This window comes from Atheta coriaria, unplaced genomic scaffold (assembly GCF_025399875.1).
Source record: "Atheta coriaria isolate IRGN ID8LTWV9N9 unplaced genomic scaffold, Caltech_Dcor_3.1 hic_scaffold_6_pilon, whole genome shotgun sequence".
NCBI lineage: Eukaryota > Metazoa > Arthropoda > Insecta > Coleoptera > Staphylinidae > Dalotia > Dalotia coriaria.
Genome location: NW_027045448.1, coordinates 7,376,367 through 7,404,344, shown reverse-complemented (window position 1 = coordinate 7,404,344; position 27,978 = coordinate 7,376,367). Strand labels below are relative to the sequence as shown.

The 27,978-nt window shown below is 35.8% G+C and overlaps 1 protein-coding gene across 1 annotated transcript; it reads left to right on the top strand.

Annotated features, from left to right (window-relative positions):
- The first annotated feature begins 306 nt into the window (after positions 1 to 306).
- Positions 307 to 22,024, top strand: LOC135794347 (GTP-binding protein Di-Ras2). Its single transcript, XM_065305579.1, has 3 exons — positions 307 to 474; positions 17,353 to 18,109; positions 18,171 to 22,024. The coding sequence occupies exons 2-3, from the start codon at positions 17,646 to 17,648 to the stop codon at positions 18,496 to 18,498; spliced, it is 792 nt and encodes a 263-aa protein (XP_065161651.1). The 5' UTR covers positions 307 to 474; positions 17,353 to 17,645; the 3' UTR covers positions 18,499 to 22,024.
- Positions 22,025 to 27,978: the final 5,954 nt, after the last annotated feature.

Below are 27,978 nucleotides of genomic sequence, written 5' to 3'. Positions count from 1 at the left end.
CAGTTTTTCCACATTTGATAACGACTCGCCTCATTATTGAACATGTAATATGGCATGTTTGCAAATGTGGAAAACAGCGTCGCGTGTGTGATGCTCAGAAATATCTTCATACCTGCACGCGCCGACGGCGAACGGCGAGAGGGAGAGATGATGTGCCCGTCTGTTTTGCGTGGAAATTTCATACCGAATGCGAATGTTGGCCCGCGGCGCAAGCGGGCGCTTGAGCTTTCGGCTGGCAAAAGCTGTGAGCCTGCTGCTCTCGCGCGCTCGGGGGTGCGCTCTCGTCAGTTGTGCTTTTGCTGCGAGTAGAATAGCACTGGCTCGGAGAGCTGCTCTCGCATCGTGTGCTCGTTTCATCCCTTTCGCGCGCGCGCTTTTCAAAAAAACATACAAAAAACACAAACTTTGCGGCGTTCTTTTTGCCACCAGCGATAACATACTCTAATTGAATGTTCAAACATTAAAAATCGTCATGTAAGTACTTTTCAACCAATCAATAAGCTTCTACGTAACAAATAGCACGTGTATTCAGAAATGTCACTTGCAAATGTTTACGCCTGCAGCAGACAAGAAAAGTGAACGCAATCGCAGACGGAAATTGCTTTAAGAAAAACCACCAGCAAGGATTTAATAACACGCGTCTTATGCATAATATAAACGTCCAAACAAAAATGTGGGACGTTTGATGTGCCGTAAAAGGTTTCTACCTTTCTGAAGCAATCTCGACGAAGGGTTTTTTCTTTTTTTTTTCATCCCCTAGAGGCGGGTTACCTGTATTGCACTGAATATAAACCACATCGCACGTTTAAGTACTGAATATTTAACTAAACATAAAGCTTGCAATAATTCACACCGCAAACGTCTGAGATGCGTTAGAAAACAACAAAACAATGTTTATAGCATTTTTTTACGGGCTAGAGCGAGTAAACGAAAGAAATCTTTGAAAGGATGTGTTAATAATGAACAAGAGCGAACATTAATCACGCAGAGTTTGTTCCTCAAGTTTCTTTCTGTCTGTCTTTGGTTCTACTTTGTTTGGTTGCGTTTATTTTTCCAAGTTTTCGCGAGAAAGTGCTACTAAAACAGTTAGGGCACGCTATAAAACACTCCTTTGACAGTTATCTATAAATAAAGCGTCTCATACCATGGATTAGGTTCCAAAGAATTTTCTTGCGAAAACTTTTTGAAACACACATAAATATAATCTTTAGGTTTGTATATGATTGCATCTTTTTTCTGCTTATATGAAATTTCTCCAGCGTTAAAAAGGTTTTTCAGTATCGTGTTGTTACGATGAGTTATGTGAGCTTGGTTATTTTATTTTAATTCGACATTTAAGGGTCACGTTTCACGCACATCCCTAAAAGTGTGCTTTGAATTTCGTGCGCGTAAAGTTACGCAAAGTATGCGAATGTCGGTGGGTTTTATTGCTGTTTGAAATTTTCATTACGTGACAATATTTTCATAAATATTTCATATTTTACGCAAATAATCGGATGAAATCAAAAACAATAACTGGTTGTTGAAATATCACTGGTTTCAAAATTCACAATCAATTGATTTTGGTAAAATGTTGAAAATTTTGTTGAATTTTTACCAATCGAATTTATAGTCTGTGGAAATGCAAACAAATTAAAAATCCGCGAGTGAAAATAACAAGTGAAAATCCCATGTGCACCGGATTGCGCTCCAGTGCTTCTCGACACGTAGTCAGAGTCCGATTTCGAACGTGTTCGATGTGCAATTCCAATGCGAATGCGTAAAAGATCCAATACCTAAAAAAACACGCTTGTCATACTCGGTAACACTTACAAAATTTTCAACCAGAACTGTGGTTGTGTATTTTGTTTGCAAATCTCCAACGCGATGAAATTCCATGAATTCAGAATCATATTTTCAATTTGCGAAAACCATTTTCGGGAATGGACATCCATACCCATGTTCGCAATAATATCGTCGGCCTGCGACACAGTTTGCACAGTCCGCAGTAAGTAATAACTGCTTACTCGCTTTGGCGCAAACTTTGTAACTCGGAGGTTTCCATTTCTAGATTTCGATATTTCGATGGGAGTTGTGTCCAATCGAAGTCCCAGAACGCTCAAATGAATTGCTTTTGATTTTGCAAAACCTTTTTGTGGTCGGTTTGGGTTTCTAGGTTACATTTAATGATAATTTATGTTAACCATCGCCTAGACAGGCGTAGTTTTTGTTGACGCAGACGTTTTTTCCGAAATCTTGCACTAAAGGCGTCGAAGATGAACGTTGAATTATTCATGAACACCGGCAACACCGTCATATCCTTCCTAATTGTTTTAAAAATAGTCCCAGCTGAATTTCGCGCTGATCTAATAAAGCGCACAAAATGCTTTTGTTCAATTTTCAAGATTTACAAGCTAAGATTTAATTTTATTACAAAGAAAATAATTCTGAATATATTTATATTTTATACCAAAGCAGTATTTTTGTACCAATAAGTTTTGATGAATATTTGCTTTATTAAATTACGCGCAAAGTGGAGCAGCGCTATAGAAGAATGTAAATATCTGCGTGTGCAAACTGCAGCTTGAGAACAAAGGCGTTGGATTAAAAAAATCATCGTCGCCACTCTAACCTCCCTCGCCTGCTCTTAACTCTTACTGCTGACTTATTTCGCGGTCTAGAGTGCCGCCTGTGATGACGCTGGCGACGACAAGTCGGAATGCGTATATCGATTCGGATGTTTCTACCGTATACTCAGCTGCGCCACGCGATGAAGAGTGCATTGTACTCGCCGATATCGTTTTAACCCCATCTTCACCCCGATTTTCGTTGCGGCGTGTCCTCTTTCTCAACCTAGTTTCGATGATTTATCCCCTGTTTTCATTTTAGGCCACGCAACAAACACACCAACACCGCTGTGCATGAAAGAGGGTTGGCGACGGCGCCGGGCTCCAGAACCGTGAAACAAAGCAATTATGTTCGCGTTTAACTAGCGCATCGTCTGCCGCCCCACATGCGAGTCAAAGACTTGAAAAAGTTCACAAAAACAGGCGCCGGACGCCAGCAATTGGAAGACAACGGAAGCCGGAAGCTCGCGTTAATGAATTATCCTCGACTTAGGAGGAGGGTTGAATGTTAAAGTCATGAAAAGCCATGAAAATAGGTCAGGTTAATAGCCCGCAAACTACTAAAAACGATTAGTTTTTTTACGAAAAAAATGTGTTATTCTACACACTAGACACGCTAAAAAATCACTTTATCAGAAATATGGTGGTCTTAATGGTGTCGGATGACTAAAGCATGTTCGACTTCGACCAAATATGGGAATCACGTTCGGTAAGAAAGCTGTTTTCGGATTTCACCACTCCTGGAGCTCAAAAATACACAGCTTCGGTGATTTATTGCCTAACAAAGTGAAATACACGGGGCGCTTGCTGAATCCGAAATTTGTAGGCGGATTGCAATCCTGCCAGCAGGATTGGTTCAACTCTATTGACCTCTGCAAGCTTTTACTTTAGTTAGACTTTCTGATCACTTCAACATTCCTTTGATCTTTTTTTTTTAATTACTCGCCCGGAGTTTTGTCATTTCCTCTCCAAGAAAACACCGAATTTTATCTACAACATCTAGGTCATTTGTCTTGTCTTGTGTAGTATAAAAATAAAAACTTGCAACGCCGACAAATCGGAAACGTCGCTCCAAATCGCAACAGTAAAACTAACAGTTAATTACTTGCGTCAGCTCGATAAAATGCGTCTGGCTTGGTCCGGAAAAGCAAAGCGACAGCAGGCCCGCAGAAGGATAACGACGATGCGACGCGAATGAAGCGTAACGAATCCAGAGGTCTGCACTTTTGGGATGCTCACTTCCAGAAAGCAGAATTACGAGCACCGCAATAAAAAAGAACGTTTGCAAAGACCATCAAACGAAGATGGTTGGCAGACAGGCGTAGAAGATATGAACGGATATGAGGCAAGGACCTCGTAAAGACAAAATCGGTTGCACGCGCTACTTATTGTCATGAAAACGACGCAGAAAATGAGTTCTCGCATGTGCTTCAAGACACATTAGAAAACTCACAACGACATTAAACAGAAAAGAGAGTTTTGACACATTGTAAACTTAAAAGTTAATTATGAACTACTTTAACATCGTGGACATTTTAGAAGTAGGTCAGGATTCGTTCCAGTTATAAGTGAAAAACAAGTTTAAAGTTATGCATTTTAGCAAGAAGCGGTTGAAATGTCAAATAACAAAGTTTTTGGGAACATTTATGACAGAACTTTCGAAAAACTTGGGCAATATTTCATTTTAAAGTTGTTTATTATTGTCTGTGGAACAGTGTGACTTAATTGAGTTAATCAAGTTAATCGCTCGGTCCAGACTCTTGTTGAACAAATTGCCTGTGAAAAACGTGCGCCGCTAATTCAAATGGATCACGAGGAGCGATTAAACGCGCCCATAATGTATGAATTCGGCGATATGCACGAACGACGCAACGCGCGCAGATACGTAATCCCGAGCGATTATATTATAACGTTATAATGCCGCGCGTAATTATATAATCCATTAAGACATCAGCGCTGATGCTCGCGACCCGCCGTCGCGATCCAGTCTAAAGCCGAAATTGCCCTCGCAACATTGTTCCAACATTGTGAACGTCATGTTTGCATCACGGGCGCCGTCGCCAAATATTAACCTAATCAAATTTAGTAGTCTTCGCGCACAATAAAAAACAATCAAGAATCCATTAAGTCATCAGACGCAAGGCAATTATAGTATCGATAAAGTTTCATGTATCATCATATATTTATTTTATTGCATGTTGTAAATAAATTGACACATGGAGTGACATCTTGTGAGTACAATGGGTACCGTTTTTATCTTTCTAGAGTGAAAACATGTTTTAACTGGTTATAAACACGTTAATTCACTTCCTTTTTGTGCGAATTGTCGGAATATGATTGGGTATTAATTCCGGTCGATTATGAACTGCTGTCGATGCCTGTGCACATTGGCTGTTATCATTTTTACGCACCGTTTGCGTTCGATGCGATGCTCAATCGTTCGCGAGCGTGCAACGCACGAACGACTCGTGTCACGTTTCACCGCCGTCATCGTCGCGCAAATACTTTGTGTCTATTTGAATTGATTTTCAAATCCGATACGGTACTGCCCTAAATAACCGGAGGGCGGATAAGTGTGCAAACACAAACAATGTGACCCACTTCACTTTTTCGATCTGTTTTTTATCGTTAAAAAACATGTCATGTGGGTTTTTTCATTTCATTTTTATACAATTTTTTTTAGTTGAATATGTATTTGTTTTCAGAATGTGTACACATGATTGTTTTCATAAACTTTAAGTTTTCCAATACTCAACAACTCCGCAGTATGTTACCTTGATGGTCGTTGATTAAATCGACGAAGTTGACGAAACTTGCATGGCGTATTGTTGGTGTTGCCCGCTTGTGTATAGAATACATTCTATTGCTGTACCAATTACTTGCGCAGACTGTTAACAAGCAAAACGCTCCGATAGTTACCAACTCGCCAAACTTCTCACCGCAATTCTGCCATTTTGCTCCCGCAAAACACACACGGAGCGCACATGCCCGGCAATAACCACCCTCACGGCCATCTTGTAGACCGGATCTTACATTACGTTACATTATCACTCGAGCATGTCTCGCCTGGAGGACAAATACTTAGATGCGAACTTGGACGACTTCCGGCTCATCTAATTAATTTTTATTTTTTACTTTTGTGTTTTTTTTTCTCTCTAATGAACACTTCACTATATTTTATACCCGCTTTAGAAGAAAAAAAGAATCGTCCTTTATACCAAGTCCAATTTGTGTTTGAATTCAGTGATGCAGAAAGATTGATATCGCACAAAACAAACATTCGTCATAAAAAAATATCTCGCGTGGTTTGTAGTTCGAGAGCAATCACCAGAAATGTTTTCCTACGCTGCCCCGACTGCTTGGGGATGGTTATAAATATTTTTTGTTAGTTATGTTAGTTACGACGCAGCGGCGCAGAGATGGAAAACAAGATGAGGAAATTGGAAAACGTTGCAGCTACTCGCCGTCGCGTCGCTTTGATGCGCGCGCGGCGGTATGAATGTTGAGGAAATGAAAATTGAGACTGATTTATTTCGCAACAGGGTTGGCACGCATTCGCAATTATTCAACGAATGCACTTGGCAGCTGCGCGTCGCGACAAACCAGCCAACAACGATGGCATAAATTTTCACTAAGGTTTCAATTAAATTGATAATTGGGCCATTAATCACCAACGAAATTGATTAACGCACGTTATATTCAGATTATTCCTAGCATTTGATTCAATTAGACGTAATATAAAAATACGGCGCCAAATTTTCAAAAGGTGAGCTTTCCACGCCACAGAAAACGAATATTTATTGTTCTGCTCTCGAACGTGACCTAATGCATTTAGGAAACCATCAGCTGCACAGAATTACGAATTCTCAATAAAGAGCTTACCTGATTCAAACAGTTAAACCCAAATAATTATTAGTTTTAGTTTAAATAAAATATTAATAACAAAACACTTAGTACTGGATTAAATTACTCGGCTTTCAACTATACTAAATTAATCAAACTAAAACAGGATTTTCAGATTAAACGCTTAATATTTTCGTCCGAATTAATGAAAAACAAAAACATAATTAGTGCAAAATTAATCAAACGTGTATCTAATTATTGAATATTGAACGAGTTACATACACAGTGCAATATACACAAAGGCTGTTAATCATATTATACCTATACCGGTAGATAATTGCACAAATTGAATAAAATTGCAAATTCGTGCAGATATTTAATTAAATGAATATTTTAATTTTGTTTTATTTTTGTCAACCGCAGTTTATACCCAATTTTTTGCTAAAAACAAGCACAAACTGTTGTCTTGGACAAGAATAAAATAAAACAATTACTAGATGACGGCAGAAGCTTCCTCGATATCCTGAAATGATGGATGGTTGCAACCTGATTGTAATTTGAGCCTGCCTCAACAAAACAAAGCGAAGAATACCGACATTGAGACCGGAGACATACACAGACAACATGATGGAAGAGTAGAGTAGTTTATAAAGAATGAAGAAGGAAAAAGGATCTCGTAAAGACTATAAAAGCGCATTATCATTCGATCGAGTTATTTCATGCTATGGATTTTCCATTTGTCCCCTTTTATCGTGCGCGGCGGCGTGACAGCGTCAGCCGGCGATCGGAAAATTGACGGCGAACTGAAGCCAATCATCAAAACTACCCCTAAGACGTATTGAGCTGTCGTCCTCTCGACTTTCAATTATTTATCCAGTCTCGGAAATATATCCAACACAGACTGTACAAATGTAACTGTAAATACTCGTAGATACGGTGAAACGGCGAGAAATTGAATTTCCAAAGATTTTAATAAATACCTAATCTAGACATGTATGTGTTTACGAGAACTTGTCTGCAAGGACGATTGAGTTCATCTACGTTCACACAGGCAAACAAACAGGGATCGATTGCATTTGCCTTCGATCAGGTATTCGCAGTATTACACTCAGTTATTGAGCTGCTGCGCTTAAAGTGCTCAACATATTTATCCTCACGGACGTAGAAGCTACAGGAAACCTCACGGAATCGAGCTCATAACGATGCGTATACATCTCTGACAGAGAGCAACATGGTAACACCAAGCAGACGTGTTACACGACGCCGACAAGTTAAACAACGAAACCGACAAAGTCGAACACTGTGCCTTTACACCTTTGTGTAGTGCCTGCACGTCCTTGTACGAGAAGCCGTGCGACGTATACATCAATACCTCTTGTATTGTCAGAATACCGACGAGTAGATAAATATTCCAATGGAAAAGCATAAATTTACGCAGTTTTGTTTAAAATATGAGGTAATTTCGTACGCTATTGAATACCCCTTGAATCTGATCTTCCCATTCTGCACTCATGTTATGCTGGAAGACTAATAAAAATGTTGAATAATATTCTTTTACTTTTAATGGTTTTCCGCATTTATAGCGTCGTAAATTAATTGTACAAACGGAAAATGAAAGCTGACAAGCATTGAAAGATGTGCCGCACCCATATTAATAATAAAATACATTCATAATAAATTGCACAGGACTGTCATCCGCTTGTCAATTAGTAGAAACGCCGAGCTGAACACTATTTTATTCACATCACGTGCAGGAATACTGCAACTGCGTGTGGAACTGAACTGAAAGGCTGCACATTTGCGGGCGCACACGAATAAACAAATTAAATGCACAATCTGCACTCAATGTTTACTTGTCATTATAATTTAGAACTAAAAATCTGCGTACAATCGCCGGTCGAATAACAACTCCAGCGGGATAAATCAATATTGACATAAACATGTTTTGTATGTTTTATAGGAGCCATTCTGTTGCAATAATAGATGAATGTTGACGCACTGAGAGTTTTAAAATGAAACTTGATTTAGTTAATATAAAGTTCATAAATCGCTCAGCCTTGATTTAAGTTTAAGATTAAGTTTCAGTTGTAAGTTTAAAGGAAAACTATTATAAGCAGTGAAAGTGGTGTGGTGAGTGCGGTTAATGGACGCAACGGGCGCGAAAACGAAGGCCTGACATTTACGGAATTGCTTCTGTTTGCATTCACGCTTTGTGTGAATCGTTAGGGCGTGAATCTCAATTTCGCGGATGCTCACGTGCTGAAATTGAACCTCTGGAGAAGCGCGTGCGTGTGTATAAACCCTGCAGCTTATATAGATGGCACTACATGACAACACCTGCAATTCTTAGCCGGGTTGCCTAAGTAATTACATCGAGGTAAAACTAGCTGCCTACACCACACATATTCTTATTTGCATCATCCACGTCGTACATGTTAGTAGCTGTAGAACTTAATCAGCAATAACCCGTGTGCACGAAACGGGCGCTAAAATCGCATCGAATCATGGAAGCAATTACGCGTCTTCGCAAATTACTTTACCTGCGCTCGCGCGTTAATTGCGTTGATTGTGCTCGTGTTAATGCACACCCCTGTTTCTATCAAAACAGGCCATAAACGCGAAACATTCACGTCGAAACTAATTAAGCGTGATTCGTTCGGGGAAAAGAATAAATTGAATAAATTCGGCGTACTGGAACCGCCTTGAAGGTTGAACATCAACAAAAGCCTGGATTATTATCCCAAAAATAAAATCAATTATTTTCGACTTTGGAAATTTGTGCAATAATGAACGAAAATCTAAGCGCGCGTTGTACTTATTGGAAAAAATTAATCTCCGGTTCTGCGTTGAGAGCAGATTCGTATTAGAACACGGTCCATCAGGAGTAAGTCGAGAAGTTAAACGAAAGAAAATGCGAATTTAAAAGTGAACATCATTTTGCAAACGCAAACTTTTCTTTGAAATTCATTTTTCTCATTACCCAGTTGGAAAGTTTCGAGCTTATCAATTTTATTAACACAAATTTTCAAATTACCTACTCAATTTACTTGTCTAAGTTAGGGGAAAGAATATTAATTTCATATTTGTTAAGCTCAAATAACTCAAGGTTTCGATTTGGTACAAAAGAACCCTGGGTTTGCCGGACAACTCGCAAGGGACATTTTCGAGCACCGTTTTGGCGCGTTTACATCCTCGGCCCAATGATCAAACACAAGTACTGCCTACCTGGATGTTGGGGATGTTGGGCGTGCGCTCGGGCGGAAGTCCAAAGTGATATGATACACGTAGAGGGAGCTGCCGCGGTATATTAATTACACACGAGCTGTAGTGAACAATTTCCCTTCGGCCTTTCCATCAGTGAGATGACAAACTGGCAAAAACCCTCACAAAATGTGAAAAACATTTCATTTCAATAAGTAACATTTTTTCCTACGTGCAAAAACAAACATAATACATTTTCATTAAATCAAAACCAAAATGAATTTACAATATTAGCATGTAAATAAAATCGCAACTCTACCCTTATGACACGTAACGAGTAAACGCGTAGGTTACCACCTTTTTCTACCCCTATTCATATTTTACATTCGCAGCGCCCGGAGCTTTTCACTCGTTGTTTTTTATGTTGCGCTTATTTTCGCTGTATTTATCGAGCGAATAATAATATTATGCATACGCTGTTGCCGTCGTCAGTGTTGTCATGTCTGTGTGCTACGCTGCGAACGTATTTTTCCACTCATGTATTTTACCAGTACATGATCACACCGCAGCGTTTTATACATTTTCTTCGCGTGGAAATTATGCACGAATGCCAACGTGCGTTAACGCTGTGAGCATTGTGCGACAGTGTCACTTTAATAAACTCATAAAATCTGTATGAAACATTTTATTCATGATAAAAATATGCAAGAGAAAATCCCACGCAAAAATGTTAGAAAAATACTCTTTAAAACACATTATGCTGTAAAATTAATCGAAGCTTGCAGTATCTTATGCGTTTTAAGCTTGGTAAGCTTGGTAATATATAACAATTAGGTAAGTGCACGGTGCTTAGCGTAGAACGACGTCTTAGATATATAAACACATTACTGCAATGTGCATACATTTGTGTGAGTAGCGTTGGGCGTCATTTGGCAGTCTACAAGTGTGGTGTTTCCGAGTTACCGCAAGCTGCTCACCGTCATAAACCGCCTCCCGCGACAGCCGAGTTAAACGCGCTTCCTTGATTTACGCCGCTAAAATGATGCCAGTGGTGCGGGTTTTCACTCGGTCGAGGGTAAACATGAAAGACAAGCTCAAGTACAGCAATCAAGCACACGGCCCTCCCCATTTACCACCAAACTCACTTCTTGATATCAGAATATTAAGTGTTGTATTGAAAATTTAATCAAATTCACTTTACATATTGACATGCAGGTAATAATAACATCTCGTTTCACATTATTCAAAAATGATGTTAATTTTAATAAAAATGAGAAAAATAAATCATTCATAATCGGAATAATGTTAAGCAAATTATTTTTGTTTTTAAAAAAACTGGAGCGCATTTACAGGCGAAAATAAAACTTTCAAAAGTTTTGATCTTGATGAAATAGTTGCATGTGCAGTGACTGATAAATTACTAAGGGTACAAATAAAATTTTAACGCTTTCGTGAGTTTGGCAGTTGGCGTTCGTGCCGAGAATCGCAAAGAGTGAAATTTGAAGAATCCAGCTCGGTGCATTCCGGAGACAAGTTTTTGTAAAAGAATGCGCCAAGTACGTACTTCTCAAAGTACAAACAGTCTATATAAGTATCGTGCAGCAATTCAACATTCGGCATTCGCAGTTTTATTACCATTTCTTATGCACCATGAAATTATATTTTTCGTCTCGCAAACCACGTCTTCAAGCCATACCCATAATTTAACGTTTAATTAATTCTTCCACAAGTCAAATTTTCGAGACTCCTTTACGTAGGTATATGGTTTATGCATGCAAAGTTGGTTCAATTTTAATTTGAATTTGAATGTGAAATAAATCTACAGCTACACAATTCTCTGAATTATTAATGAAATTACAAACGTGTGACTGTGTGTTGTGCAGACGAGCTTAAAGAGCTTTGAAGGGCCAAAGTCAAAGCTTATTCCGTGTGTCCGTACAATAACTTGCTCGCTGGCATTGTAAACACGTTGTGGTCGTGAAGTAGGGAAAATTATGCCGGCCACGAAGCCGCAGGAAAGTCTCGTTAAATATAAATGAATCGAGAGGCGTTCGAGCGTTGCAAAACACTTCTCACGAAATTTCTCGTCGCTACCGCTGCTAGTTTGGTTGCCGACTACCGATTAAATTCATTTTTAATTAAATAATACACTAAAATCCAAGGTAAACCTCAAATTAAAACATTTAGTAATACCGGGAAATTCATTTCATTGAAAACTAATACTTTTGCTTTTTAAAACTTTGACTGCATTCGCTAAAATGTAAAATTTTCACATATTGAGTTTCAACAATTCGTTAGTGGGTATTATAAAAGTTTTCCGCTACGGATTCATATATGATTCAAAGAAGGAAAACACACAAACTTTGAATCATTAAAAGTTTAAAACAATGAGCTTATACGTTAGTAATATTCACCTAAATCCTCAAACGTTACAAAACGGTTGACCTGTTTTTCACGACGCACTCTAATCGGAGTTGAAGCTGGCGTTTACAATTCTAGGAAAACTGAATAAACGCAAAACGAAACGTTTGTAATATTCAGCAAAACCCTTAAATTCTGTGATCATCATTACAGCCATCACAAGTGAAGCGTAATTTCATCTTTTTTTCAGCACGTGCTGTTTGCACGAATGTTAAACAACTGACCGTTTCCACGTCGGCGCATTTTAAATGCAAATTCGAGTAGCAATTTAGCGAGCGGCGCAAACAGAGTGGAAAAACTAGAGTGCAGAATGAGCATCGAGTAAATTTGAAACAAGTGCAGTCAAACATTTAAAACATTCGAGGTTGTTTCGTCTATCATCAATTTATCCTAAATATGCATTGAACCAGCGAATGCTTTGTGTATTAATATTTAATTAAATATATTAGAGAGTGCCAAAAAGCACATAGGTACTAATTAATATCAAATATTTGTTGGCAACAATAGAAACAGGTATGTTTGTAGATGTAAACATACAAATTTAATCACATTTCTAACAAATGCCGAACTTCGATGTGCCTGCCAGCGGCAAGTATTGTTCCAACTGCTAATTGTAATATGCTTTCAATATAGCTAGGTACAGTTACACTCAAATGTAAACAATTGAAGTTGTACGTTAATAAATTAATATAAACTTATACACGAGATGCATTGTGTGCCATTCGAAAACAATTCTTGCGAAGCTGATTGTTTTCCTTGTGCAAGGATGCAGAAATGGGATTTCTAAAGGATAAATTCAAATATTCAGAGAAATATAAAATATAAAGCAGAAAATTTAAAAAAGTAGAAATATTAATTTTATTTAAACAAAGAAATCTTTTGATTTATTGCAAATTTTTGTTTTTCTGATTTTATAATATTAAATTATTCCTGTTTACGGCTGTTTGAACTTCCTGCTTAGGAAATGATGAAAATTAAATATATTAAGAAGCTCAGGTGGCGCCGTCACAAGTATCCATGGATACATCTAGACGTAATCATCGCTCCGGCAAAATAACGAAGTGAGAAACTTCATGTGTCGTAGATGAGTTTCTCCGAAAAGCTATGCAAAATAAAATATGCAGATTCAATGTTATTTCATTTTGCAATTCAGAATATCAAGAAACACGATCGATTGCACTTTAACAATATTTTTTTCTTCTTTGTGACGTTGAAGACATTCGTAGAACAATAACACACAGCATTACGTTGTCGTAATGGTTGATTCAGTTGCGTTTGTGTGAGCTTGCGTGCATAAAAGTTGCGACAATGTGCTGATGCAAGTGCACATGTTCTTAAGGCCGCCTGGGGAACCACAACAGCGACGAAAAACGTTCCGGGAGCTTTTACAGCCCGACGCCTCGTAATATGTGCACCAGTTAATGGTGTTTTTCTTTTAGCCCCCTTCGACCGTGTGCTCGTTTACTCTCGCAGTGAATTTTTTTCTTCATCCACTTCATACATACTTATAGCGAATTATTACGTTAGGATTATATCCCAAAACCCACCAACGGAGTGTGCTGTCTTTTTTTCATTGTAGGCGTCGCGGGTTATTGATTCAAGGCGATGGATTGCTTAATCCGAAGTAAAAGCCTGCTGTTCATCCAAAAAGAACAAGAAGAAAAAAAGTAAAGGAATTAACTGATAGACAATAGAAAAATTCAACAAGGATTATTACTACTTCTTTTTTTATTTAATCGTTGGTAATTAGTTAACAAATCCCAATGTAATTTTGACCTTAATACTGTTCAAATACTAAAAATTTCAGACAAAGTTTATTTAAAGCTTTGAGAGTAAAATCAGCAAAAGAAACCTTTTAAGTAATTAATTAATTAATGAAATCTATTAAGCTTGCATTGTTGAGAAAGCAGCATGCGATGTGCAAGCACAATGAAACTGAAAATTCCGGTTTGCACGCGGTTTGCTAAAATAAATTAGAAATTAATTGAATTTGCACGCCGGTATCCGATGCACATGGCGCACTGCGCTTAAATATTAATTATTTACAGATAGCACACGTCTTCGAAGAGTTGTGATTAATGAAGTCTCATAGTTTTCATTAAAACATAAATTTCAATTAAAATCGGTGGAATTTCAGTTTCAGTTAAATGAAGTACTTACTTTTAAATGCAATGCGGCGTTTTCATTGACCCGTGCGGTACATAATCCGGTTCCGGATGTTAATCCGCGTTCGTTTGACCTCATTTATTAAAATCCGTTCGCGCATCATTATTTGCTCGCGTAATTCGTAATTATAACGGTGTGGTGGATACGCGTGTGGTTCGGGTTGGTTTACGCTGATAACGCCAACGGCCATTACACACCAATGTGCTAACCTTCCTACCAACCATGTTATTTGGTAATACTGCTTGTGGAAAGCATTTTTTAGAGTAATTTTTAATTAAATCAGCTTTTCTGCTCTATTTAATGAACAAAAAATGCAAGTTTTTTATGTTTTCTCAGAATCTTCAATCTGGAGCAGTAATTTTTTAGTTTTTCAATACTGATACCTCTATAATTTTTTGATAAACATTTGTTATGGGCATTTTAGGACACTTCCTGTGAATTTACAAATTGGATAATGAATAGACCCTTTTGCAACCGGAGATATAGAGTGTTTTTGATTATAAATTCACGATAATTACAAAAATATCACTTTAAATGATTTCAAGTCTTTAAATTCACAAAACTCAAGAATAGTCTAGACAATTCGCTGATGGTCTAGAGATACGCGTAAACCAAACACATCTCAACCTTTACTTTTGCTAAATACATAACCCAAAGTTCAAAGTCATTGTCGTCGTTCCTCGACTCCACACCAGCTCATAATGGAATTATAACAGTGACAAAAGTAAATTAGCACAAAAAAGAGCATAATTCCACCCCTGAATTATGCATGGTACAAAACCACCACCTTCTGGCTGTATGGTTGAAGCCTAATTTCACATCATATTATAATTGTCTACAGAGAGATATACCTCTGAGCGCTAATAGAGCTGGAGACTTTAGCAAAGCCGACCGCGACGTCGACGGCGTAGTCATGTATTAAGGGATGAGGGTTGTGAGGACGAGACGGACGGATTTCCCCGTTGTGTTTGTGAAGCTGAGTGAACGATGCGATAATGTTCGCAATATGTATTCGCAATGCAATTTGTAATTCGCTTAGTTGATTCTGTGCGCACCGGCCTCGGAGTAATATAGTTTAATGAGCGACCGTGCACGTATACACCGCCCAACTAGTCCCAATTGCTCTGGTGGGCTTGTTCTCGCTACAATGTGTTTGCAAAGCAACGCTGTTCAAAATTCCAGAATTTTCATTGTGTTAAAACAATTTTTAGGTACTTTTTCAGTGTTTTTAGAATTTTTCATATTATAATTAGAAAGTGTTACAGTTTAATACATCCAGACACTTTATGTCTTAATTAGAATGTAATAATTTAATATTTAACATTTTTATGACCTAGACTTGAAGTTAATTACTGGATTCTTTTATATCTTTTTAATACTTCTACAGACACTCTCGGCGTCTCGACCAAAACTAATTCTTACCGAATTTTATTACTTTATCAATGTGACTTTGCGATTTGGACTAAAACACAATGGAAAATGATGTGACGAGAAATGTATTTTGCGTATATATGTGATTGTAGTTGACTTTTGACGTCAATGTCGACGTCGTCAAATCGAAACGGACGATGAGAGCCGTCCGAAGGGTTGAAGCAAACACACCTGATGATGCTAAATAAACACCGCGCTCGCAATTCTCAGCGTATCGCGACGAGAAAATCGCGATATTTCCGACAGCGAATCAATTCCCACACGTTTGCCTATTTATCTATTTATGTCTCCTACGCAAACTTTATTCAAGTTAACAAGAAAATGTTTATGGCACTTATCAGCGAATGGAGTTTTATAGCTGAAATTTTTCAACGAAAACATAAAAGCCAATTATATTTTAATCATCAGTGATGTTCACATTGGAAAGCTTTCATTTTAAAAGTTTCGCCCTTAACATCGACCAGTTAAAACTCTGCCCTATAGTGGTGTGCATAAAATGTTTCAAGTTTACGTGCACTTTTTAATGAACTTTATTATACAATATTGTATTGTAACAAAAAACCATAAACATGTTCAGCGTTCTCTAAAAGCTCATAACAAAATGGAATAAAATACCCTTCATTGTTGGTTGTATTACGTTCGCAAACGAAAATTCATACTCGCTTCACTTCAACATAATGTTATAAAAACATTATTAATTTAAATTTTGTGGAGAGCTGTGATTTGAAAATATTTACATTCTACATTTCCTGGCAGGTAATTTATTTTTGCGCAGCGTGTTTGCGTAACGCAAATAATGAGTTATTATACGCATGCATAATAACGCCGTGGAGCGTTCGCCACTTTGTAAAGTTGATCAACTCGTCGTTAGATGCAGGTTAGAAAGGTCGAGGAGTTGGAGCGGCATGTTTCGCGGCGTTCAATCATCGCCGCCGCGTCGTGCAAAGGCAGGCGCGGTGGGTGGAGAGAGAATAAGTGGAAATTTAGTCGTTGTCAAATTAACGGCGTAACGAGATTGCCGTTCGTCTTTGGGGCGCGCGTCGATGCTTCGACAAGCATCTCGTCCTTAACATGCTCCGTCGCCCCCTCTGGCCCAAGTCGTTGTTTGTGTCTGATCGACTGGCGCTAACTGAATAACGTGCGGGCTGCCCGCGCGCCCGTTATTAATAATAATAACCCGGGGCGTATCTGCAAGTGATATGCTTCGAACGTGACGAGCTCGCAAAGGATCTTAAACTCTGAAGGTATGAGGTTTGAAGGTTACCTGTGTGGAAATGTTGGTTTTGTACAAATTTCACGGGTTAATTGAAGGTGATCAGTTATATTATCCAGCATAAAATATAGAACGCCCGGTATTTAACCTATAAATTCCGCTATTTGATAAGCGAAAAGTCCTTAATTGTTTTTTACAATAAAAAAAGTTTTAAGTTCTAAAACAGCCCAAAGACTTTGGAACAAAGGAAAATAGTTTAAATGTATTTTTAACCGGCAAACACAAAGTTTCTATCCTTTCTTCCTTCCTGAATTGAAGAGTAGGTACAAAACTGCAGAGCAAACACATCAGCAGTGACTAAAAAAGTTTTAACTGGAAACGAAACTTGTCCGCACACGTTTCACTAGTGTTGAACGAAATCATCGAGATATAAGTTCTAAGATATGCTAAATTCTTTTTCTATTGTTACAGATCCGTACAGATCAATCGGTGAGGATTAATATAACAACGAAACTCTTAGGCAGTGATCAACCAATTGCAAATCAACATCTTGATGTGATTGCCAATTAAATTTCCACGTCTCGCGCCCAATTAAAGTGAGCAGTGAACTAATCACCGGCAGTGCGCATTTCTTCGTATCCAGCTGCAGTGTAAGCAGCAATTAAGTTTTGTGATTGAACTTCAGGTTCAGGCATCACAAAACGGGTGTCTAAGTTTTATTGGTGTGTGTGTGTGCGCGCACAAGCTCGCGATCGTTTGCATAAATGAATAACAACGGCACAACGATGTCTGACTATGAACGCATCCGCCTGGTGATTCTAGGCGGTGCAGGTGTTGGCAAAAGCTGCATTGTCAAGCGTTTTCTTACCAATACCTACTCGGATAAGTACCGCAGTACAGTCGAGGACTTATACAACCGTGAATATGATCTTGGGCACATGACTCTGAAGGTGGATATATTGGATACGGCTGGAGATATGCAGTTTCCTGCAATGCGGCGATTGTGTATGGCTACCGCGCATGCGTTTTTGTTGGTTTACGCTGTCACATCAGCGCCATCTTTTACATGCGTCAAGCAGTGTTTTGAGGAAATTCGGGAAGCGCGGGCTGATTTTCAAGAAATACCGATTGTCGTCGCTGGAAATAAGCTGGATCTTACTTCTACACACAGAGAGGTTAGGATTGAAGATGTCAGCGAGTGGGTTTTCTGTGAATTACCAAAATTGAGGTTAGTTAATGTAATATTTCCTAACCCGGGTACAATTAATCAAATTATTTTATCTTTACAGAGTAAAAGTGTTGGAATGCTCTGCTAAAGATGATATTAACATCAAAGAAATTTTCCGTACTTTCCTCACCCTCTCCCGGATACTTCCCCGAGACGCCGACGACAGTGGCGGGTTGAAAAGAAGATCGAGCGCATATTTATCTTCATCCAAAGGTAACCGTCGGACGGTGAGTCCTGCACCTGATCGCGCTGGAGGCGAAAGCAGCGGTAGTCAAGAACCGTCACGAGCCAAGCCACGCTCCAGGTCGCTGATACGACGCGCTAGTCGTAAGACTAAACAGCAGATTCGTGATGCACACAGCGCCGTCGAAGAGTGCAACGTTTCGTAGACAGCGACACACTGCACATGCGCCCTAGCCCAAAACAAGAAAACGCCCCGACCACGTTTGCTCCATCGATGACGCTTACTCGTTTATTAAGCTACACGTGTACAAGAAAATTACAGTAAATTAACTTAGCGCTAAGTAAGCAGTAAGTAAGTAAGTACCTACACGTAATACTCGTTAGGAATTTAGGGTATAAGAGGGTGAAAGTTAGCTGCCTGACAAACAAGATTAAAATTTTCGAACAAAAAACACAACACAGAAATAATTTTGCCGCGGAAGAAAATCATTAAAAACTTTTCCAGAATAAATATTCTTAGAAATGATCTCGAAAAATGCTGCAAACAAAGTGCATGCGGAAGTAATCAGAGTGAACAACTTAAATGGCGCACTTACATCAGACGCGAATGAGAATTAAGGTAAAACTTGAGAAAAAGCAAGCAATTCTTTTGTTTTCTTTTAAAGCTTTGAGAAAAGTCGTTAGTAAGCCTGAGTGGCATCGCGAGGCATGAACAAAAGTGCATTGTGGATTGTCATTAATTTTTATTAGTATTCCTACGTCTTTAATGGTAATATTTTAGTTTGAAGCTTTTAGAGCGAAAATTGCTTGCTATAAACGACTTTTTTCCTCAAACGCAGCAAGATGTGTCAAGTGACGAAAACGAATTGACTTTTTTTCCATCGCGACCTTTACTTTTGTAAATTTTTTACTTCATGCGACATTTTCATCTCAATTCTTTTTGTAAGACGTCAAAAATTAATTCAGGAACTTTTTGCGGCTTCAGTTCACCGCAGGCATTTATTGGAACAAAACGAATCGATGAAAATAAGTATAAGTGGTATCAGGTTTGGAAGCGTAGCGAAAACAAAACGTTGGTAAACACACCTCGGTTTTATTTGCGCACAAATTCGACGAGGCGAAAGAAAACACGCAAGATTACGCTACGTCGTTGTTCACACTGATACTACAACCTAATCGGATCAATCGTAGCGTGCGCAACCAACATCTCTATTATTATCTAGAATTACTGATATCGGCGATTACATTCGTGCGCACTTGGTATTTGGAGCATTCACTAAAACCACCTAAACTGTAATCAGGAACCAAATCAAGAACGATAGCACTATTGTTATTTAAACACAAAGAAATTAGAGTATTGCATAATCGTGTGAACGACGCTCATCGCTAAATTTAAATCTGTGACTTAGTGCGAATAACATTAATGTGTTAACTTGCATTAGTGTACAATAAATATTTAAATATAGAAAGATTTAGTTCAATATGAGTATATAACCAAAATTCAAAGATTAAAGTTAAATATTTTGTAAATATAAAAATTATAATCATGTTGAAACTAACTTTTAACATGTAGAAATCCAGAAATTACATGATTATGAATATAAATAGCAACCACGTACGTCCAGTTTAAAGATAACATTTTAATTAATTAATTTTTTATGATTATTTTTACAGAGGAGATTCGTTAAGACTAACAAGGAAAAGAAAAGTTAAAAAATTCACTCATAACATAACCTAACTTGAGTTAACCTAACTTTAAAGTGTTACAATTGACGAATCTCCTTCACTTTTGAAGGCTTTCATTACAAAGCTTTATGATCTGTCTGTAGGTGCATATTGTACATAGTAGTGGTTACAATAATTAATGTAAACTATAAATATTCACTTATTATCCTTGATTTGTACTTACAAACCATAATAATCTACACAAATTGCAAGTAACTGGTAGGAATTGATTTGTATTAAACTATAACACTTAAACTAATAACTATAACACAAAACACACACATAGAAACGAATTTTCTCTTGGTGTGACCTTTATCAATATATAATCAACTAATAGAAGCGATTTGTTTTCGATGTACATTGATTTGCAAGTAAATACTTGAATAATAATCAAAATGAAAGGCTTCAATTCGCCGAATAAGTTAAGCTAAACTTTAATTCTTGTTTTAGCGTAGTCTTTAGCCCATAGCGCAATATAAACTAATCTAATATATTAATGATAGAGTGTGTTCTGTTGTTGATGAAAATCAATTAAGATGAATCACGTTCAGTCGCTTGCAACATGAGGAAAAAAAACTTTGCGTGCATTGAGTAAATGAGTAGATACGTAATAAGTTTATAAGGGAATGAATGTGAGCGAGCGAGCACGTAGCGTGGCGTTTAGCTCCCGCCTGGAGCATAGGGCGGTTTCCCTTGACGCTTATTAATAAATCTTTATGACTGTCCCGCATTTCTAATTATCGCGAGTGAATGCGGCACGTACGCAGTAAGAAAGCGCTTCTTTGAATTTGCCAATCAAAGCGAAAAACACTGAATTCAAACTGGAAATTTCCAACTTTCGACATAATTACGTTAGGCGTGTGCAAATGTTTACGCTGAAATTTAATTTCATGACTTTTCGGTTTTGGAAATGTGTTTATCGCAACAATTTCAAAGAAACACACAAGTTGAAATCTTATAATTTACTCATAACATCAAAAGACATCACAATTATGACTGTTTAACACGATAACCATATCAATATCAATGGTAACTATCGAAAATGATGGAATTTTCAAAATAATTAAGTGTTTACACCCAAAAATATCCGAATTATCGATGTCAAACAATCAAAAATAACGAAATACTTTAGTCGGTGTTATAACAAGCACTTAACAGCTGTAGATGTGCAGATTTGATGTGAACAAGTTACCAGCAAACCTCCCCTGACTATAATACTGCACTTTAATGTGTTAATAACTCTTAATCAAGGCGTTGATCAAGTATAAAGCGTATGCAAAGTATAAAAAAAAACGAATTAAATGTAACCCGGAACCACATTTTTATATGTGTAAGAATTTTATATATTGCGTCAAGTCCCAAATCAAATTCGATGGTGGATATTTTATATGAATTTAATAAAAAAGATTCCTACATGAGGCGTACTCGTATTTAGTTCTGTAGCGTTTAGCGAGTTAAAAATGTAAACGTTAGTTGAAAAAAAAAACAAGCAAAAAACAAAATAAGGAGAACGAGATTGAACAAAAACAAAAAATTTAATGGTGTATAAGGTGTGGCGTTGATATTGACGATGTATTAACATAAAATACGCTTAAATATATTATAAAAATTGTTTATACATAATTTACGAGTATTATATACCTTATATTAATACCTGTATATGATAGTAATTTATATCGATATAAAGTATTATAAATATAAATGTAAATTTAGCAGGGTGTATCACCGACTGAGAGTGTCTTTAATTTTGTTACAGTATTTTTATTTGTGTTGTGAAATCAAAACAAAAAAAAATCTGCATATTTAAGGAAATAGTTTTGAAATCAATGTTTGAGTTGTGGTATAAGTGCCGAGCGCGTCATTCCATCGTTACCAAATAGTCGTGAATAAAGTATTATACGCATGGAATATATTTATAATAAATTAAATCAAACATAACATTGTATAATCGATGAAAGACGCCAAGTGATGATAAATAAAAATAAAATTATATAAAAATCAAAACAATTTCGAGGTTAATCGAATATTTTTCGTTTACTTTTTGTGGTGCACAAGTTCAAAGCATTCCATTACATCTCAAGGAGCGTTGCAGTTATTTACCCTGTGCTAGTTTTTTTTTTTGCTTTACGTTTACCTTCAGACCTCACCGTTCATTTGTAGCGAACTTCTCGAACTGTGATGGCGATGATAATGGAAATCTTTGTGGGTAACATGTAACATGGTAACAGTGCAAGTTTAGGTTTAGATGTTTGGAAAGCTGGCGCACAGAAAACCTCTTTGTGCAGGCAAAGCACAGTCGTATGCGTGCGCGAGTATTGAGTTTTCCGCTTCTCGGCTTTCAGTGCGCGCTTTTCGGCGCCGGCTTGGAAATCAAATTTTCGAATATTTCACCCCGAGTTGCGGCACGTTTCGGCGGCAAGGTAAGATTATAAATAAACTTATGACTTGCAATACTGGCATGTACTTACTACGTGAACATCTTTAAAGAACATAAAATACTTGCAATTTTGTGGTGTATTACTTGAATGTTCCTAAAAATAACATATAATAAAAATTGTTTTGTTAATTCACTATTCGTTTCCTGTTAATGTATAGTCATAACATTTTATGAATGCTATTCAACGTTTCATTTATTTTTATTATCTCCCAAATGTAATTGTCACTGGATGCTATGAATTTGATGACATTATGCGGAACCGGCAGGTTATAACATACGTAATATTTTCAACATTCTACTGGATATAATAATAAATCATTTCATAATGTCGATAATGGCTATAAAATACTGTATAAAAGACTTCATAAATTGTTTATATGATATTTTATCGTAGGATTTTTATTTGTTTATTATGTTATGAAGCGGCACCTTCTCGTAAAAGGTAAACAAAGGTAATGTATCTTAAATTATAAGAATTTACTACTGAGTTCTTTGTCCATTTTTTATACGAATTATTTTATATAATAGAGAATTTCTCTTAGATTAAGAATCTCCAATCCGTTTCTTTGTATCGCTTTTTGTTTGCGAGATATACGCAATCAAAATATCGGTGAAAATACTCGTATTACTTCACAAAATATTTTTAATTAAAAAAAAACACAATTTAATTAATTGTTTATTGATTTTATTGATTTTTATCATTGTAATTATCTACTATTTACAATCAATTGATTAACCGAAGATACTCAGTATATAATTAATTCAAAAGTGTTATATGTTAGTTACCAGACCAATTTCTCACCAATATCTTCATTAAAATGTCAACTCCTCTTCAAAAATCGCTAAAACCAATATTAATTTTAACAAACTATTCTCTGTTATACGCATCTCCTTATAATAAAAAATTGAGATTAAAGAAAAACTATTTCAAAATACACATTAGCATAAAAGTATTAGTTTCACTAATTGTATTGTGGTATTATTTGAAAATACTAAGTGAATGGCCCTCTGCAGTCGCTAATTTAGTCCGTCGATCAAATTTTGATATGTTGATATTCGTCTATTTCTGCACTTGGGTTCACAGTATAAGAAAAAACACAAAATACAATGAGCTCATCGGAAAGTTTGAAAAATTCGACGCTGAACTTATTCTGCCAAAAGCGGCTTACAAGTCGATAAGAAGACAAACCCACTATTTCGGCCTTTTTATCATTAGTACATATATTCTCATCGCAGCTGAGTATACAGTCAATCAATTCAAATCATCCAAATATATTTTTGATGATTTTGGTATCTACGTCATTTATTGTGTTCCACTTTTTCCTCTAGCTGTAAATTTGGCAAATTTTGTAGTTTTTGTATCCACGCTACAAAAACAATTAGCATATATCAATGAACAATTAAAATTTCAAATGGATAAAACTGAAGTCAACATGATTCTTAATTTAAAGCTTTTAAGAGACATGTGTGCATTACACATGAAAATAAATGACATAGCGTTATTAATCAATGAAATATATGGGTTTAGTTTACTTGCAAATGTGACATTATTTTTCGTGCAGTTTTTGTCTGGTGGCTATATGTTGATATTCACGTTTAAGATGCCAACTGATGAAGGTGAATTGTATCAGTTGATAGGAACATCGTTTGTTTACAATTTTTCGCACGGTGTTACATTTGTATGGATGTGTTACTGCTGTGCACAAACAGTTAACGAAGTAAGTAAAATAAAATCAGCAACTAGGTAAATAAAAAAACTAAATAAAAATGTTTCAGTCCACTAAACTTGGCCAACAATTACATTCATTCTCTGGAGAAGAAAATGACCTAATACAGAAACAGATACAAATGTTTTCCCTGCAAATTCAACATGAAAGCATAGAATTTCGAGCTGCAGACTTTTCACTGTTAATTTCACGTTAATATTTTCCATTATTTGTGCTTTCACTAATTATATTATTATATTAATGCAGTTTTCATAAAAAAATATTACTTTAGGCAACACACACTTCACAAATTAGGTTAGGTCAATATAAATGCTGTCAAAAATAAAATTATATTGTAATTATAGTTAATTACACGCTTGTTATTCTTTGATGATGACATGTTAATCATTAACAACTTTAATCAATCAATAAAAACAAAACATCCACCTAAAACTAATAACCACGAGGTTCCGGCTTAGTTACTCAATATATTTTATAACAACATGTCTAACTCAACACTTTTTCGATCATCTATCAATCCAATGATAATTTTAACAAATTGTTCTTTACAACAAGCAACAAATTTAAAAACATTTATAAAACACAACAAAATATACTTGAAAATACATACTCTACTAAAATTTATACTTTTATCAATAATATTGTGGTTTTACTTGAAGATTCTATTAATTCATTATAATGTCTGGCCAACAACCGTCTCAAATGTTGTTAGAGAACTAAACTATGGAATGATAATGATTTGTTTCATTTGTATAAATGTACACAGTTTAAGAAAAAACTGTAAATATAATGAACTAGTTGATAGATTTGAAGAACTTGACATATCAATTAAACTTCCAAAGATGTACTACAACATAACTAAACGACAAATCAAATATTTTTTCGTTTTTCTTATTAGTACGTATGCATTACTTGCATTTGAAAAAATACTCAACGAAATGAACACCTTGAGATATTTTTATTATCCTGTTGACTTTTATGTTGTATTTTGCATTCCACTCTTTCCAAGCGCAATCAATTTATTAAACTTTTTAGTATTTGTGACTATGATAAAGGTACGACTTGAATACATCAACGAAACGTTAAGAATTAAATCACAAAATCAAGTGGATTTAAAAACTTTAAGAGACATGTGTGCACTACACATGAAATTAAACGAACTCACGATGTTAATAAATGATGTTTTCGGAATTAGTTTAGTAGCAAGTGTTGGGTTATTCTTCGTAGTGTTTTTATCAGGTGGCTACACGATTATATTTGCTTTTAAGACGTATGATGTTAATGGGGATATGTATCAGATGCTTCTAACATCAGTAGTGTATAATTATCCATACTTGTTTTTATTCTGGTGGATATGTTATTGTTGCAGACGTACAATTCAAGAGGTAAAATAATATTAACAGTAATAATCATATCTTTATATAAATACTTGCTTCTAGTATACTAAAGTTGGCCAACGTCTACATTCACTCTATACTGGAGAAGAATCGGATGTAATTCACGATCAGATACAAATATTTTCTCTGCAAATTCTGCATGAAAACATGGAATTCAGCGCTGCTGATTTTTTCACTGTGAATTTCACGTTGATTTTTGCTATTATTTGTGCTTTTACTAATTATCTCATAATATTAATGCAGTTTTCTTAAACTACAAGTTACGCAACACATTCTACATATGAAGATATTGTTAAAGGTTAAGGTTACGTTTTGTAATTATAGCTAATTAAATGCCTATGAACTTGAACTATTAATCTTTTTTTAATGTGATTAATATTTGTTTTACTAACCACCAACAATCGATTTTTATAAAGTGTGCGCTCCTAATTAATTTTTACCAATGCTGTGCGTAGTTTGGGGAAAATAATGTCTAAATCAACATATTTTCGATCATCAATAAAACCACTGATTATTTTAACAAATTGTTCTCTATTGCAAGCAACATATTTGAAAACTAGTCTCAAAAACAACGAAAAATACTATAAAATTTACATTTTTCTGAAAATTTTGGTGTTAATATTTGTGCTATTCTTTTATAGTAGAATTTTATTCGTTCTAAATATCCCTCGGCCGTCAATAATTGCCAACAATGTTCGTCAGTTGAATTTTTGTATGATAACAATGACTTATCTTTGCATATTCATAAACAACGTAAGAAAAAACACCAGATACAACGAGTTAATTGAAACTTTTGAAAATTTTGACAAAATATTAAATCTACCAAAGATATACTATAATAAAACTGTAAAACAAATTCAGTTTTTCATTGCATACATTACAAGCACTTATATTTTAATTGCAATTGAAAAATCAAGCAATAGTTTTTACTATTCAAACATATTTTACTATCCATATGAATTCTATATTGTTTATTGCGTTCCATTGTTTCCGAGCTCGGTCAGTATGTTAAACTTTTTAGTATTTGTTAGTATGATTCAAGTACGTCTGGGGTACATCAATGAAAAACTGAAAATCAATTCGGAAAACTGTGAATTTAACAATAATTTGACATTAAAATTGTTGAGAGATATGTGTGCGCTGCACATGAAACTAAACGACATCGCATTGTTAATTAATGACGTCTTTGGCATAAGTATAGTTGTAACTGTTGGAATGTACTTTATGCAATTAATGATAGGTGGATACACAATAGTTATGACTATCAATTCCGACATGGCTGCCAGCGATATGTATAGATTGTCTGCAGCATCAATTCTCTATAATTATCCATACATTACATTATTGTTTTGGATCTGTTATTGTTGTCGATGCACAGTGCGCCAAGTAATATAACTTTAACTTTAATAATAAAATCTTTGATTATTAAAGAAATATGTTTTAGTCTAATAAACTTGGTCAACATTTACACACACTTTACACCGGAGATGAAATTGATTCAATTCAAGAGCAGTTGCAAATATTTTCATTGCAAATTCTGCATGAAAACATGGAATTCACCGCTGGGGATTTTTTTACGATTGATTTTACATTGATCTTTGCAATTGTGTGCACTTTTACTAATTATCTCTTAATATTAATGCAATTTTCATAAAATTTAATTTGTCTACCTCATATATAATTTATTAATGTTGTTCTCCTTTTGTATAAAATTAATTACTTGCTGTTTAATCTTCTTTATTGACATACGAGTAAATATTTGTTTATGTCAACTGTTTGTCATTATTTCTACCACCAGAAATTTATTTTTCAGAAGTTGTTGAGTAGTTATTTAACAACAACAGTAAAATAATGTCTAAATTTTCGTTGTTTCGAAAGTCAATCAAACCAATAATAATTTTATCAAATTATTCTCTTCTAAATGCTAGTTATCTAAATAAGAGTCTTCAATACAACGAAAAAAGTTACAAAATTTTCATCTTCTTAAAAGTTCTAATAATAATATTAGTATTGTGGGCATATGGAAAAATTCTCATTTTTCAAAGCCTTCAATGGCCATCATCAGTTGCAAACATCATCGGTCAATGTAATTTTGCCATGATAACAATCAGCTACCTTTTTATATCCGTACAGAACTTGCAGAAAAACTCAAAATACAACATGTTAATTGAAACGTTTGAAAAACTCGACAAAAAGATGAATCTGCCGAAAAGATACTACAATGTAACACAAAGACAAATTAAGTATTTCATCGTGTACTTAATTAGTAGTTATATTTTTATTATAGTTGAGAAAATATTCAATGGCTTAGACCAGTCAAAATATTTTTACTATCCTTTAGAATTCTATGTAGTATTTTGTATTCCTTTGTTTCCAAGCTCTGTCTGCATGTTAAACGCA

Bases quoted from the DNA above. Each gene is read 5' to 3' on its own strand.
- LOC135794347 (XM_065305579.1), top strand. From the start codon at position 17,646: ATGAATAACAACGGCACAACGATGTCTGACTATGAACGCATCCGCCTG. The intron at 18,110-18,170 runs GTTAGTTAATGT...TTATCTTTACAG, and splicing joins TGTGAATTACCAAAATTGAG to AGTAAAAGTGTTGGAATGCT.